Source organism: Engystomops pustulosus, unplaced genomic scaffold (assembly GCF_040894005.1).
Source record: "Engystomops pustulosus unplaced genomic scaffold, aEngPut4.maternal MAT_SCAFFOLD_164, whole genome shotgun sequence".
Taxonomy (NCBI): domain Eukaryota; kingdom Metazoa; phylum Chordata; class Amphibia; order Anura; family Leptodactylidae; genus Engystomops; species Engystomops pustulosus.
Genome location: NW_027285044.1, coordinates 37,896 through 55,170, shown reverse-complemented (window position 1 = coordinate 55,170; position 17,275 = coordinate 37,896). Strand labels below are relative to the sequence as shown.

Genomic DNA, 17,275 nt, shown 5'->3' with positions numbered 1-17,275 from the left:
ACTGTTGATGCTGCTGACGCTGAGGCTGCTGTTGATGCTGCTGACGCTGAGGCTGCTGTTGATGCTGCTGACGCTGATGACGCTGAGGCTGCTGCTGATGCTGCTGATGCTGATGCTAACACTTTTGATGCTGCTGACACTAATGCTGCTGACGCTGATGACGCTGAGGCTGCTGTTGATGCTGCTGACGCTGAGGCTGCTGTTGATGCTGCTGACGCTGAGGCTGCTGTTGACGCTGCTGACACTGATGCTGCTGTTGATGCTGCTGACACTAATGCTGCTGACGCTGCTGACCCTGATTCTGCTGTTGACGCTGATGACACTGATGCTGCTGTTAATGCTGCTGACACTGATGCTGCTGTTTATGCTGCTGAGGCTGAGCATGCTCATCTAGCATGCTCATCTCCAGGAGGCAGAAACTGGTGTGAAAAGGAGCCCGGGGCTACAGCAGGAAGGATTGCCCGGGGCAAGACCCTGGACATCGCAACAACCTGGACATTGCAACAACCTGGACACCACAAGACCCTGGACACCACAAGACCCTGGACACCACAAGACCCTGGACACCACAAGACCCTGGTAACCGCAAGACCCTGGACATCGCAAGACCCTGGACACCACAAGACCCTGGACACCGCAAGACCCTTGACATCAAAAGACCCTGGACATCACAAGACCCTGGACAAGGCATGACCCTGGACATCACAAGACCCTGGTAACCGCAAGACCCTGGACATCGCAAGACCCTGGACATCACAAGACCCTGGACACCGCAAGACCCTTGACATCAAAAGACCCTGGACATCACAAGACCCTGGACAAGGCATGACCCTGGACATCACAAGACCCTGGACATCACAAGACCCTGGACACCACAAGACCCTGGCCATCACAAGACCCTGGACATCACAAGACCCTGGACACCACAAGACCCTGGCCATCACAAGACCCTGGACATCACAAGACCCTGGACATCACATGACCCTGGACATCACAAGAACATGGACACCACAAGACCCTGGACACCACAAGACCCTGGACACGGCATGACCCTGGACATCGCAAGACCCTGGACACGGCATGACCCTGGACATCACAAGACTCTGGTAACCGCAAGACCATGGACACCGCAAGACCATGGACACCACAAGACCCTGGACATCACAAGACCCTGGACATCACAAGACCTTGGACATCACAAGACCCTGGACATCGCAAGACTCTGGTAACCGCAAGACCCTGGACATCGCAAGACCCTGGACATCAAATGACCCTGACATCACATGACCCTGGACACCGCAAGACCATGGACACCACAAGACCCTGGACATCACATGACCCTGGACACCGCAAGACCCTAGACACCACAAGACCCTGGACATCACAAGACCCTGGACATCACAAGACCCTGGACATCGCAAGACCCTGGACATCACAAGACCCTGGACACCGCAAGACCCTGGACACCACAAGACCCTGGACACCGCAAGACCCTGGACACCACATGACCCTGGACATCACAAGACCCTGGACATAACAAGACCCTGGACATCACAAGACCCTGGACATCACAAGACCCTGGACATCGCAAGACTCTGGTAACCGCAAGACCCTGGACATCGCAAGACCCTGGACATCACATGACCCTGACATCACATGACCCTGGACACCGCAAGACCATGGACACCACAAGACCCTGCACATCACATGACCCTGGACACCGCAAGACCCTGGACAACACAAGACCCTGGACACCGCAAGACCCTGGACACCACATGACCCTGGACATCACAAGACCCTGGACATAACAAGACCCTGGTAACCGCAAGACCCTGGACATCGCAAGACCCTGGACATCACAAGACCCTGGTAACCGCAAGACCCTGAACACGGCATGACCCTGGACACCGCAAGACCCTGGACACCGCAAGACCCTGGACACCGCAAGACCCTGGACACCGCAAGACCCTGGACATCGCAAGACCCTGGACATCGCAAGACCCTGGACACCGCAAGACCCTGGACACGGCATGACCCTGGACACCGCAGGACCCTGGACACGGCATGACCCTGGACACGGCATGACCCTGGACACCGCAAGACCCTGGACACCGCAAGACCCTGGACACGGCATGACCCTGGACATCACATGACCCTGGACACCACAAGACCCTGGACACCACAAGACCCTGGACACCACAAGACCTTGGACACGGCATGACCCTGGACATCGCAAGACCCTGGACATCACAAGACCCTGGACATCACATGACCCTGGACACCACATGGCCCTGGACACCACATGGCCCTGGACACGGCATGACCCTGGACACGGCATGACCCTGGACACCGCAAGACCCTGGACACCGCAAGACCCTGGACACCGCAAGAACCTGGACACCGCAACAACCTGGACATCGCAACAACCTGGACATCGCAAGACCCTGGACATCGCAAGACCCTGGACATCGCAAGACCCTGGACATCGCAAGACCCTGGACATCGCAAGACCCTGGACACAGCAAGACCCTGGACAGAGCAAGACCCTGGACATCGCAAGACCCTGGACATCGCAACAACCTGGACATCGCAACAACCTGGACATCGCAAGACGCTGGACATCGCAAGACCCTGGACATCGCAAGACCCTGGACATCGCAACAACCTGGACATTGCAACAACCTGGACACCACAAGACCCTGGACACCACAAGACCCTGGACATCGCAAGACCCTGGACATCGCATGACCCTGGACATCACATGACCCTGGACATCACATGACCCTGGACATCACAAGACCCTGGACATCGCAAGACCCTGGACATCACAAGACCCTGGACATCGCAAGACCCTGGACATCATAAGACCCTGGACATCACAAGACCCTGGACATCACAAGACCCTGGACATCGCAAGACCCTGGACATTACAAGACCTTGGAAATCGCAAGACCCTGGAAATCGCAAGACCCTGGACATCACATGACCCTGGACATCGCAAGACCCTGGACACCGCAAGACCCTGGACACCGCAAGACCCTGGACATCACATGACCCTGGACATCACAAGACCCTGGACATCACAAGACCCTGGACATCGCAAGACCCTGGACATCACAAGACCCTGGACATCACAAGACCCTGGACATGACAAGACCCTGGACATCGCAACAACCTGGACATCGCAACAACCTGGACAGCGCAAGACGCTGGACATCGCAAGACCCTGGACATCACAAGACCCTGGACATCACAAGACCCTGGACATCACAAGACCCTGGACATCGCAAGACCCTGGACATTACAAGACCCTGGAAATCGCAAGACCCTGGAAATCGCAAGACCCTGGACATCACATGACCCTGGACATCGCAAGACCCTGGACACCGCAAGACCCTGGACATCACATGACCCTGGACATCGCAAGACCCTGGACATCGCAAGACCCTGGACATCACAAGACCCTGGACATCGCAAGACCCTGGACATCGCAACAACCTGGACATCGCAACAACCTGGACAGCGCAAGACGCTGGACATCGCAAGACCCTGGACATCGCAAGACCCTGGACATCGCAACAACCTGGACATTGCAACAACCTGGACACCACAAGACCCTGGACACCACAAGACCCTGGACATCTCAAGACCCTGGACATCTCAAAACCCTGGACATCACAAGACCCTGGACATCACAAGACCATGGAAATCGCAAGACCATGGACATCACAAGACCCTGGAAATCGCAAGACCCTGGACATCTCAAGACCCTGGAAATAAAAAGACCCTGGAAATCACAAGACCCAGGACATCGCAAGACCCTGGACATCGCAAGACCCTGGACCTCGCAAGACCCTAGACATCGCAAGACCCTGGACATTGCAAGACCCTGGAAATCGCAAGACCCTGGACATCGCAAGACCCTGGACATCGCAAGACCCTGGACATCACATGACCCTGGACATCGCAAGACCCTGGACATCGCAAGACCCTGGACATCGCAAGACCCTGGACATCACAAGACCCTGGACATCACAAGACCCTGGACATCGCAAGACCCTGGACATCACAAGACCCTGGAAATCGCAAGACCCTGGAAATCGCAAGACCCTGGGCATCACATGACCCTGGACATCGCAAGACCCTGGACACCGCAAGACCCTGGACATCACATGACCCTGACATCACATGACCATGACATCACAAGACCCTGGACATCACATGACCCTGGACATCACATGACCATGACATCACAAGACCCTAAACATCACAAGACCCTGGACATCAGATGACCCTCCCTGGACATCACAAGACCCTGGACATCACATGACCCTGGACATCACAAGACCCTGGACATCGCAAGACCCTGGACATCGCAAGACAATGGACATCACAAGACCCTGAAAATCGAAAGACCCTGCACATCGCACGACCCTGGACATCGCAAGACCCTGGACATCGCAAGACCCGGACACTGCAAGTCCCTGGACATCACATGACCCTGACATCACATGACCATGACATCACAAGACCCTAAACATCACAAGACCCTGGACATCACATGACCATGACATTGAAAAAACCCTGGACATCACAAGACCCTGGACATCACATGACCCTCCCTGGACATCACAAGACCCTGGACATCACATGACCCTGGACATTGAAAGACCCTGGACACCACATGACCCTGGGCACTACAAGACCCTGGACACTACAAGACCCTGGACATCACATGACCCTGGACATCACATGACCCTGGACATCACATGACCCTGGACATCACATGCCCCTGGACATCACAAGACCCTGGACATCACAAGACCCTAGACACCCCAAGACCCTGGACACCATGAGACCCTGGACATCACATGACCCTGGAAATAAAAAGACCCTGGACATCACATGACCATGGCATCACAAGACCATGGACATCACAAGACCCTGGACATCACATGACCCTGGACACTACAAGACCCTGGACATCACATGACCCTGGATAGTAAAAGACCCTAGACATCACATGACCCTGGAAATCACATGACCCTGGACATCACATGACCCTGGACATCACATGACCATGACATCACAAGACCCTGGACATCACAAGACCCTAGACACCCCAAGACCCTGGACACCATGAGACCCTGGATATCACATAACCCTGGACATCACATGACACTGGACATCACAAGACCCTGGACATCACAAGACCCTGGACATCACAAGACCCTGGACATCGCAACAACCTGGACATCGCAACAACCTGGACAGCGCAAGACGCTGGACATCGCAAGACCCTGGACATCACAAGACCCTGGACATCACAAGACCCTGGACATCACAAGACCCTGGACATCACAAGACCCTGGACATCGCAAGACCCTGGACATTACAAGACCCTGGAAATCGCAAGACCCTGGAAATCGCAAGACCCTGGACATCACATGACCCTGGACATCGCAAGACCCTGGACACCGCAAGACCCTGGACATCACATGACCCTGGACATCACAAGACCCTGGACATCGCAAGACCCTGGACATCGCAAGACCCTGGACATCACAAGACCCTGGACATCACAAGACCCTGGACATCGCAAGACCCTGGACATCGCAACAACCTGGACATCGCAACAACCTGGACAGCGCAAGACGCTGGACATCGCAAGACCCTGGACATCGCAAGACCCTGGAAATCGCAACAACCTGGACATTGCAACAACCTGGACACCACAAGACCCTGGACACCACAAGACCCTGGACATCTCAAGACCCTGGGCATCTCAAAACCCTGGACATCACAAGACCCTGGACATCACAAGACCATGGAAATCGCAAGACCATGGACATCACAAGACCCTGGAAATCGCAAGACCCTGGACATCTCAAGACCCTGGAAATAAAAAGACCCTGGAAATCACAAGACCCAGGACATCGCAAGACCCTGGACATCGCAAGACCCTGGACCTCGCAAGACCCTAGACATCGCAAGACCCTGGACATCGCAAGACCCTGGAAATCGCAAGACCCTGGACATCACAAGACCCTGGACATCACATGACCCTGGACATCACATGACCCTGGACATCGCAAGACCCTGGACATCGCAAGACCCTGGACATCGCAAGACCCTGGACATCACATGACCCTGGACATCACATGACCCTGGACATCGCAAGACCCTGGACATCGCAAGACCCTGGACATCACAAGACCCTGGACATCACAAGACCCTGGACATCGCAAGACCCTGGACATCACAAGACCCTGGACATCACAAGACCCTGGACATCGCAAGACCCTGGACATCACAAGACCCTGGAAATCGCAAGACCCTGGAAATCGCAAGACCCTGGGCATCACATGACCCTGGACATCGCAAGACCCTGGACACCGCAAGACCCTGGACATCACATGACCCTGACATCACATGACCATGACATCACAAGACCCTGGACATCACATGACCCTGGACATCACAAGACCCTGGACATCACAAGACCCTGGACATCACAAGACCCTGGACATCGCAAGACCCTGGACATTACAAGACCCTGGAAATCGCAAGACCCTGGGCATCACATGACCCTGGACATCGCAAGACCCTGGACACCGCAAGACCCTGGACATCACATGACCCTGACATCACATGACCATGACATCACAAGACCCTGGACATCACATGACCCTGGACATCACATGACCATGACATCACAAGACCCTAAACATCACAAGACCCTGGACATCACATGACCCTCCCTGGACATCACAAGACCCTGGACATCACATGACCCTGGACATCACAAGACCCTGGACATCGCAAGACCCTGGACATCGCAAGACCATGGACATCACAAGACCCTGAAAATCGAAAGACCCTGCACATCGCACGACCCTGGACATCGCAAGACCCTGGACATCGCAAGACCCGGACACTGCAAGTCCCTGGACATCACATGACCCTGACATCACATGACCATGACATCACAAGACCCTAAACATCACAAGACCCTGGACATCACATGACCCTGGACATTGAAAGACCCTGGACACCACATGACCCTGGGCACTACAAGACCCTGGACACTACAAGACCCTGGACATCACATGACCCTTGACATCACATGACCCTGGACATCACATGACCCTGGACATCACATGCCCCTGGACATCACAAGACCCTGGACATCACAAGACCCTAGACACCCCAAGACCCTGGACACCATGAGACCCTGGACATCATATGACCCTGAAAATAAAAAGACCCTGGACATCACATGACCATGGCATCACAAGACCATGGACATCACAAGACCCTGGACATCACATGACCCTGGACACTACAAGACCCTGGACATCACATGACCCTGGATAGTAAAAGACCCTAGACATCACATGACCCTGGAAATCACATGACCCTGGACATCACATGACCCTGGACATCACATGACCATGACATCACAAGACCCTGGACATCACAAGACCCTAGACACCCCAAGACCCTGGACACCATGAGACCCTGGATATCAAATAACCCTGGACATCACATGACCCTGGACATCACAAGACCCTGGACATCACATGACCCTGGACATCATAAGATCATGACTTTACCCTGGACATCACAAGACCCTGGACATCACATGACCCTGGACATCATAAGATCCTGGACATCAAATAACTATGACATCACAAGACCCTGGACATCACATGACCCTGGACATTACATGACCCTGGACATCACAAGACCCTGGACAACACATGACCCTGGACATCACATGACCCTGGACATCACATGCCCCTGGACATCACAAGACCCTGGACATCACAAGACCCTAGACACCCCAAGACCCTGGACACCATGAGACCCTGGACATCACATGACCCTGGAAATAACAAGACCCTGGACATCACATGACCATGGCATCACAAGAACATGGACATCACAAGACCCTGGACATCACATGACCCTGGACACTACAAGACCCTGGACATCACATGACCCTGGATAGTACAAGACCCTGGACATCACATGACCCTGGACATCACATGACCCTGGACATCACATGACCCTGGACATCACAAGACCCTGGACATCACATGACCATGGCATCACAAGACCATGGACATCACAAGACCCTGGACATCACATGACCCTGGACTTCGCAAGACCCTGGACACCGCAAGACCCTGGACACCACAAGACCATGACTTTACCCTGGACATCACATGACCCTGGACATCATAAGATCCTGGACATCAAATAACTATGACATCACAAGACCCTGGACATCAAATAACTATGACATCACAAGACCCTGGACATCACAAGACCCTGGACATCACATGACCCTGGACATCACATGCCCCTGGACATCACAAGACCCTGGACATCACAAGAACCTGGATATCACATGACCCTGGACATCACATGATCCTGGACATCACAAGACCCTGGACATCACATGACCCTGGACATCACATGCCCCTGGACATCACAAGACCCTGGACATCACATGCCCCTGGACATCACATGCCCCTGGACATCACAAGACCCTGGACATCACATGCCCCTGGACATCACATGCCCCTGGACATCACAAGACCCTGGACATCACATGCCCCTGGACATCACATGCCCCTGGACATCACATGCCCCTGGACATCACATGCCCCTGGACATCACAAGAAACTGGACATCAGATGCACCCGGAAATAACAAGAACCTGGACATCACAAGACCCTGGACATCACATGACCCTGGACATCGCAAGACCCTGGACACCGCAAGAACCTGGATATCACATGACCCTGGACATCACATGATCCTGGACATCACAAGACCCTGGACATCACAAGACCCTGGACATCACAAGAACCTGGATATCACATGACCCTGGACATCACATGATCCTGGACATCACAAGACCCTGGACATCACAAGACCCTGGACATCACATGACCCTGGACATCACATGCCCCTGGACATCACAAGACCCTGGACAGCACATGCCCCTGGACATCACATGCCCCTGGACATCACAAGACCCTGGACATCACATGCCCCTGGACATTACATGCCCCTGGACATCACAAGACCCTGGACATCACATGCCCCTGGACATCACATGCCCCTGGACATCACATGCCCCTGGACATCACAAGAAACTGGACATCAGATGCACCCGGAAATAACAAGAACCTGGACATCACAAGACCCTGGACATCGCAAGACCCTGGACACCGCAAGACCCTGGACACCACAAGACCATGACTTTACCCTGGACATCACATGACCCTGGACATCATAAGATCCTGGACATCAAATAACTATGACATCACAAGACCCTGGACATCAAATAACTATGACATCACAAGACCCTGGACATCACAAGACCCTGGACATCACAAGAACCTGGATATCACATGACCCTGGACATCACATGATCCTGGACATCACAAGACCCTGGACATCACAAGACCCTGGACATCACATGACCCTGGACATCACATGCCCCTGGACATCACATGCCCCTGGACATCACATGCCCCTGGACATCACAAGACCCTGGACATCACATGCCCCTGGACATCACATGCCCCTGGACATCACAAGACCCTGGACATCACATGCCCCTGGACATCACATGCCCCTGGACATCACATGCCCCTGGACATCACAAGAAACTGGACATCAGATGCACCCGGAAATAACAAGAACCTGGACATCACAAGACCCTAAACATCACAAGACCCTGGACATCACATGACCCTCCCTGGACATCACAAGACCCTGGACATCACAAGACCCTGGACATCGCAAGACCCTGGACATCGCAAGACCATGGACACTGCAAGTCCTTGGACATCACAAGACCCTGACATCACATGACCATGACATCACATGACCATGACATCACAAGACCCTGGACATCACATGACCCTGACATCACATGACCATGACATCACAAGACCCTAAACATCACAAGACCCTGGACATCACATGACCATGACATTGAAAAAACCCTGGACATCACAAGACCCTGGACATCACATGACCCTCCCTGGACATCACAAGACCCTGGACATCACATGACCCTGGACATTGCAGGACCCTGGACACCACATGACCCTGGACACTACAAGACCCTGGACATCACATGACCCTGGACATCACATGACCCTGGACATCACAAGACCCTGGACATCACAAGACCCTAGACACCCCAAGACCCTGGACACCACAAGACCCTGGACATCACAAGACCCTGGACATCACAAGACCCTGGACATCACAAGACCCTGGACATCACAAGACCCTGGACATCAAATGACCCTTGACACCACAAGACCTTGGACATGGCATGACCCTGGACATCGCAAGACCCTGGACATCACAAGACCCTGGACATCACATGACCCTGGACATCACAAGACCCTGGACACCACAAGACCTTGGACACGGCATGACCCTGGACATCGCAAGACCCTGGACATCACAAGACCCTGGACATCGCAAGACTGGTAACCGCAAGACCCTGGACATCACAAGACCCTGGACACCACAAGACCTTGGACACGGCATGACCCTGGACATCGCAAGACCCTGGACATCACAAGACCCTGGACATCACAAGACCATGGACACCATAAGACCCTGGACACCACAAGACCCTGGACACCGCAAGACCCTGGACACCGCAAGACCATGGACATCACAAGACCCTGGACATCACAAGACCTTGGACATCACATGACCCTGGACATCACATGACCCTGGACATCACAAGACCCTGGACATCACAAGACCCTGGACATCACAAGACCCTGGACATCACATGACCCTGGACATCACAAGACCCTGGACATCACAAGACCCTGAACATCAGTTACTATGACATCACAAGACCCTGGACATCACAAGATCCTGGACATCACATGATCCTGGACATCACATGATCCTGGACATCACATGATCCTGGACACCACAAGACCCTGGACACCACAAGACCCTGGATACCACAAGACCCTGGACACCACAAGACCCTGGACACTACAAGACCCTGGACACCACAAGACCTTGGACATCACATGATCCTGGACATCACAAGACCCTGGACACCACAAGACCCTGGACACCACAAGACCCTGGACATCACATGACCCTGGACACCACAAGACCCTGGACACCACAAGACCCTGGACACCACAAGACCTTGGACACGGCATGACCCTGGACATCGCAAGACCCTGGACATCACAAGACCCTGGACATCACATGACCCTGGACATCACAAGACCCTGGACACCACAAGACTTTGGACATGGCATGACCCTGGACATCACATGATCCTGGACATCACATGACCGTGGACATCACATGACCCTGGACACCACATGGCCCTGGACACCACATGGCCCTGGACACCACAGGACCCTGGACATCACAAGACCCTGGACATCACAGGGCCCTGGACATCACAAGGCCCTGGACATCACAAGGCCCTGGACACCACAGGACCCTGGACATCACAAGACCCTGGACACCACAAGACCCTGGACATCACATGACCCTGACATCAAGTGACCCTGGACATCACAAGAACCTGGACATACAAGACCGTGGGCATCACAGGACCGTGGACATCACAGGACCATGACAGTCACCAATAGGACCTAGATAATGCCCCGGGGCCCTGCAATGTTATAGAAAGAGATTATGAAGAAAAGAGAAAAAATTGAAGAAAAGAGAAAAAATAGAGAGCAGGGGGCGCTCGATGTGTGGATTATCTCAAGGGTATAATCTGGTGTGTGTGCAGATTGAGCACTCACCTTTTGGCGTTGTGCTGATGGCACAACGCATATGATCGCATATAGAGTGAAACAGGATGCTGCCTCCGGGGCGTGATTTCGGTAATGGTACCGATACGGATAAATGCAGTGGAAGGTCTCTATTCCTGGAGACCCGATGGATGACCCCTCTGATCTTTACAGAAGACCCCGCGCAATGTGTTCCAGAAGTGGTTTAATGGTACAATAATTCCATAAAAATAATTTAGAATAAAATCGATTAAAAAACAAGACGCGTTTCGGACCCGGAACGGATCCTTCCTCAGTTGTGTGGAAGATTAGGGAGAATCAGGAACTTTAAATGGAGCCAAACCCTGAGAATTAATGATGTCCTGGTCACCATGACCCCACCAGGAGACAGGACGGCGGGGGCTGTAACCTCCAGGGCATTGCTGATAAAGGCGCGGTCATACCCCTTTTCTGTACAAGCGTTGGCTCCGCCTCTGGGGTCCCGTTGGTTACATCAGTGCAGAAAAGTGTTCAATGGTCGGGACCAATTCAATTAGTTCTCGAATTTCGGGGAAATATTTTTTCAGGACTTGGACTTCGGTGCAAACTTGAAGAGAACACAAACAAAAAAATCAGGACCCAAATTTTAACACCCAAAAATGGCTAAAAATGGAGCCGGAAAATAATGGGAATAATAGGGACTTACCCCCAATGGCTGAGGGTAAGAAGTTCAGATAATAACATGGACTACAAAAATAAAGCATAAAAATGTATTACAAAAATCCTGACCCAGGGACTTACATCCCACACCCCGTCCCCTCCCTGCGGTCACAATCCACCTCCTGCCGGAGCGGACGGGGTATGTGGGAAGTGACACAAGTACCTCCACGTCCTACTGTGCGATGCTGGAACTGCAAACTGAACTGCGACTGCACCTTGCTGGACTGGCCTAGAACTATAGAGCACCGGTCCCCTCTTACCCCGCAAGACGTCTGGTGTCCCGTATCTCTCCCAGGAGACGCCTGGTGCCTCGTATCTCTCCCAGGAGATGCCTGGTGCCTTGTATCTCTCCAAGGAGATGCCTGGTGCCCCGCATCTCTCCCAGGAGACGCCTGGTGCGCCGCATCTCTCCCAGGAGACGCCTGGTGCCCCGCATCTCTCCCAGGAGACGCCTGGTGCCCCGCATCTCTCCCAGGAGACGCCTGGTGCCCCGCATCTCTCACAGGAGACGCCTGGTGCCCCGCATCTCTCCCAGGAGACGCCTGGTGCCCCGCATCTCTCCCAGGAGACGCCTGGTGCCCCGCATCTCTCCCAGGAGACGCCTGGTGCCCCGCATCTCTCCCAGGAGACGCCTGGTGACCCGCATCTCTCCCAGGAGACGCCTGGTGCCCCGCATCTCTCCCAGGAGACGCCTGGTGCCCCGCATCTCTCCCAGGAGTCGCCTGGTGCCCCGCATCTCTCCCAGGAGACGCCTGGTGCCCCGCATCTCTCCCAGGAGACGCCTGGTGCCTTGTATCTCTCCCAGGAGACGCCTGGTGCCTGCATCTCTCCCAGGAGACGCCTGGTGCCCCGCATCTCTCCCAGGAGACGCCTGGTGCCCCGCATCTCTCCCAGGAGACGCCTGGTGCCCCGCATCTCTCCCAGGAGACGCCTGGTGCCCGCATCTCTCCCAGGAGACGCCTGGTGCCCCGCATCTCTCCCAGGAGACGCCTGGTGCCCGCATCTCTCCCAAGAGATGCCTGGTGCCCCGCATCTCTCCCAGGAGACGCCTGGTGCCCCGCATCTCTCCCAGGAGACGCCTGGTGCCCTGAGTCTCTCCCAGGAGACGCCTGGTGCCCTGAGTCTCTCCCAGGAGACGCCTGGTGCCTCGTATCTCTCACAGGAGACTCCTGGTGCCTTGTATCCCTCCCAGGAGACACCTGGTGCCTCGTATCTCTCCCAGGAGACGCCTGGTGCCTCGTATCTCTCCCAGGAGACGCCTGGTGCCTCGTATCTCTCCCAGGAGACGCCTGGTGCCTCATATCTCTCCCAGGAGATGCCTGGTGCCTTGTATCTCTCCCAGGAGACGCCTGGTGCCCCGCATCTCTCCCAGGAGACGCCTGGTGCCCCGCATCTCTCCCAGGAGACAACTGGTACCTTGTATCTCTCCCAGGAGACGCCTGGTGCCTCGTATCTCTCCCAGGAGACGCCTGGTGCCCCGTGTCTCTCCCAGGAGACGCCTGGTGCCCCGCATCTCTCCCAGGAGTCGCCTGGTGCCTTGTATCTCTCTCTCCCAGGAGACACCTGGTGCCTCGTATCTCTCCCAGGAGACGCCTGGTGCCTTGTATCTCTCCCAGGAGACGCTTGGTGCCTTGTATCTCTCTCCATAGTACTGCCATACCGTGCATGCAGACTTAATACTGCCATACCATACACACACATATATAATGCCATATCGTGCACACACATATATAATACTGCAATATTGTATACAGAGATAATACTGCCATACCGTGCACATATATAATACTGCTTTAGGTTTATCTGAGATACTGACCAGTTGAAGAAAGACATCACCTCCTTCTGTCCGTGTCCCTGGAGGCCGTAAGCGCTGATAGGGCAGACAATGGCCCGGATCCCTCCGGTACCGGCCGATGCCATCAAGAGCCCGACATAGAACAGCAGCATCTGCTGGGTCCGGCCCAGTGTGTGCGCCATGTGGTGCCGGTCTATGTAGAAGTCTTCAAAGGGGAAGGCAACAACCGGCAAAAGGGCGGTGCCTGGGAGAGAAGACAGACACGTCTCACATGTCACCCTAAAAACCTGAACCCCAAATACAGGGTCGACCCACCTGCACCCCAACGACTACAGGGTCCACTGACCTGTACCCCAACTACAGGGTCCACCCACCTGCACCCCAAATACAGGGTCCACCCACCTGCACCCCAACTACATGGTCCACCCACCTGCACCCCAACTACAGGGTCCACCTTCCTGTACCCCAACTACAGGGTCCACCTTCCTGTACCCCAACTACAGGGTCCACCTTCCTGTACCCCAACTACAGGGTCCACTGACCTGCACCCAACTACAGGGTCCACTGACCTGTACCCCAACTACAGGGTCCACTGACCTGCACCCCAACTACAGGGTCCACCCACCTGCACCCCAACTACAGGGTCCACCCACCTGCACCCCAACTACAGGGTCCACCTTCCTGTACCCCAACTACAGGGTCCACTGACCTGCACCCCAACTACAGGGTCCACTGACCTGCACCCCAACTACAGGGTCCACTGACCTGCACCCCAACTACAGGGTCCACCTTCCTGTACCCCAACTACAGGGTCCACTGACCTGCACCCCAACTACAGGGTCCACTGACCTGCACCCCAACTACAGGGTCCACCCACCTGCACCCCAACTACAGGGTCCACCTTCATGTACCCCAACTACAGGGTCCACTGACCTGCACCCCAACTACAGGGTCCACTGACCTGCACCCCAACTACAGGGTCCACCTTTCTGTACCCCAACTACAGGGTCCACCTTCCTGTACCCCAACTACAGGGTCCACTGACCTGCACCCCAACTACAGGGTCCACTGACCTGCACCCCAACTACAGGGTCCACCCACCTGCACCCCAACTACAGGGTCCACCTTCATGTACCCCAACTACAGGGTCCACTGACCTGCACCCCAACTACAGGGTCCACTCAATTGCACCCCGACTACAGGGTCCACCCACCTGCACCCCGACTACAGGGTCCACCCACCTGCACCCCAACTACAGGGTCCACCCACCTGCACCCCAACTACAGGGTCCACCCACCTGCACTCCGACTACAGGGTCCACCCACCTGCACCCCAACTACAGGCTCCACCCACCTGCTGCCCAACTACAGGGTCGACCCACCTGCACCCCGACTACAGGGTCTACCGACCTGGACCCCAACTACAGGGTCCACCCACCTGCACCCCAACTACAGGGTCCACCCACCTGCACCCCAACTACAGGGTCCACCCACCTGCACCCCAACTACAGGGTCCACCTTCCTGTACCCCAACTACAGGGTCCACCTTCCTGTACCCCAACTACAGGGTCCACTGACCTGCACCCCAACTACAGGGTCCACTGACCTGCACCCCAACTACAGGGTCCACCCACCTGCACCCCAACTACAGGGTCCACCTTCCTGTACCCCAACTACAGGGTCCACTGACCTGCACCCCAAATACAGGGTCCACTCACCTGCACCCCGACTACAGGGTCCACCCACCTGCACCCCGACTACAGGGTCCACCCACCTGCACCCCGACTACAGGGTCCACCCACCTGCACTCCGACTACAGGGTTCACCCACCTGCACCCCGACTACAGGGTCCACCCACCTGCACCCCAACTACAGGTTCCACCCACCTGCAGCCCAACTACAGGGTCGACCCACCTGCACCCGACTACAGGGTCTACCCACCTGTACCTCAACTACAGGGTCCACCCACCTGCACCCCAACTACAGGGTCCACCCACCTGCACCCCAACTACAGGGTCCACCTTCCTGTACCCCAACTACAGGGTCCACCTTCCTGTACCCCAACTACAGGGTCCACTGACCTGCACCCCAACTACAGGGTCCACTGACCTGCACCCCAACTACAGGGTCCACCCGCCTGCACCCCAACTACAGGGTCCACCCACCTGCACTCCGACTACAGGGTCCACCCACCTGCACCCCGACTACAGGGTCCACCCACCTGCACCCCAACTACAGGTTCCACCCACCTGCAGCCCAACTACAGGGTCGACCCACCTGCACCCGACTACAGGGTCTACCGACCTGCACCCCAACTACAGGGTCCACCTTCCTGTACCCCAACTACAGGGTCCACTGACCTGCACCCCAAATACAGGGTCCACTCACCTGCACCCCGACTACGGGGTCCACCCACCTGCACCCCAACTACAGGGTCGACCCACCTGCACCCGACTACAGGGTCTACCGACCTGCACCCCAACTACAGGGTCCACCCACCTGCACCCCAACTACAGGTTCCTCCCACCTGCAGCCCAACTACAGGGTCGACCCACCTGCACCCGACTACAGGGTCTACCGACCTGCACCCCAACTACAGGGTCCACCTTCCTGTACCCCAACTACAGGGTCCACTGACCTGCACCCCAAATACAGGGTCCACTCACCTGCACCCTGACTACGGGGTCCACCCACCTGCACCCCAACTACAGGGTCCACCCACCTGCACCCCGACTACAGGGTCCACCCACCTGCACCCCGACTACAGGGTCCACCCACCTGCACCCCAACTACAGGGTCCACCCACCTGCACCCCAACTACAGGGTCCACCCACCTGCACCCCAACTACAGGGTCCACCCACCTGCACCCCAACTACAGGGTCCACCCAAATGAACTTGGTTGAACTTGATGGACAAGTGTCTTTTTTCAACCGTATAAACTATGAAATCACAACTACAG

At 55.4% G+C, this 17,275-nt stretch overlaps 1 protein-coding gene across 1 annotated transcript in view; it reads right to left on the bottom strand.

The window, feature by feature from the left end:
• The window catches only part of LOC140108656 (solute carrier family 15 member 5-like), a 48,204-nt gene that overhangs the window by 28,967 nt on the left and 1,962 nt on the right, over nt 1-17,275 (bottom strand). Inside the window, exon 2 of the mRNA XM_072131876.1 lies at nt 14,338-14,560. Within this exon, the coding sequence (XP_071987977.1) occupies nt 14,338-14,560 (223 nt within the window). The remainder of the gene's footprint in view (nt 1-14,337; nt 14,561-17,275) is intronic.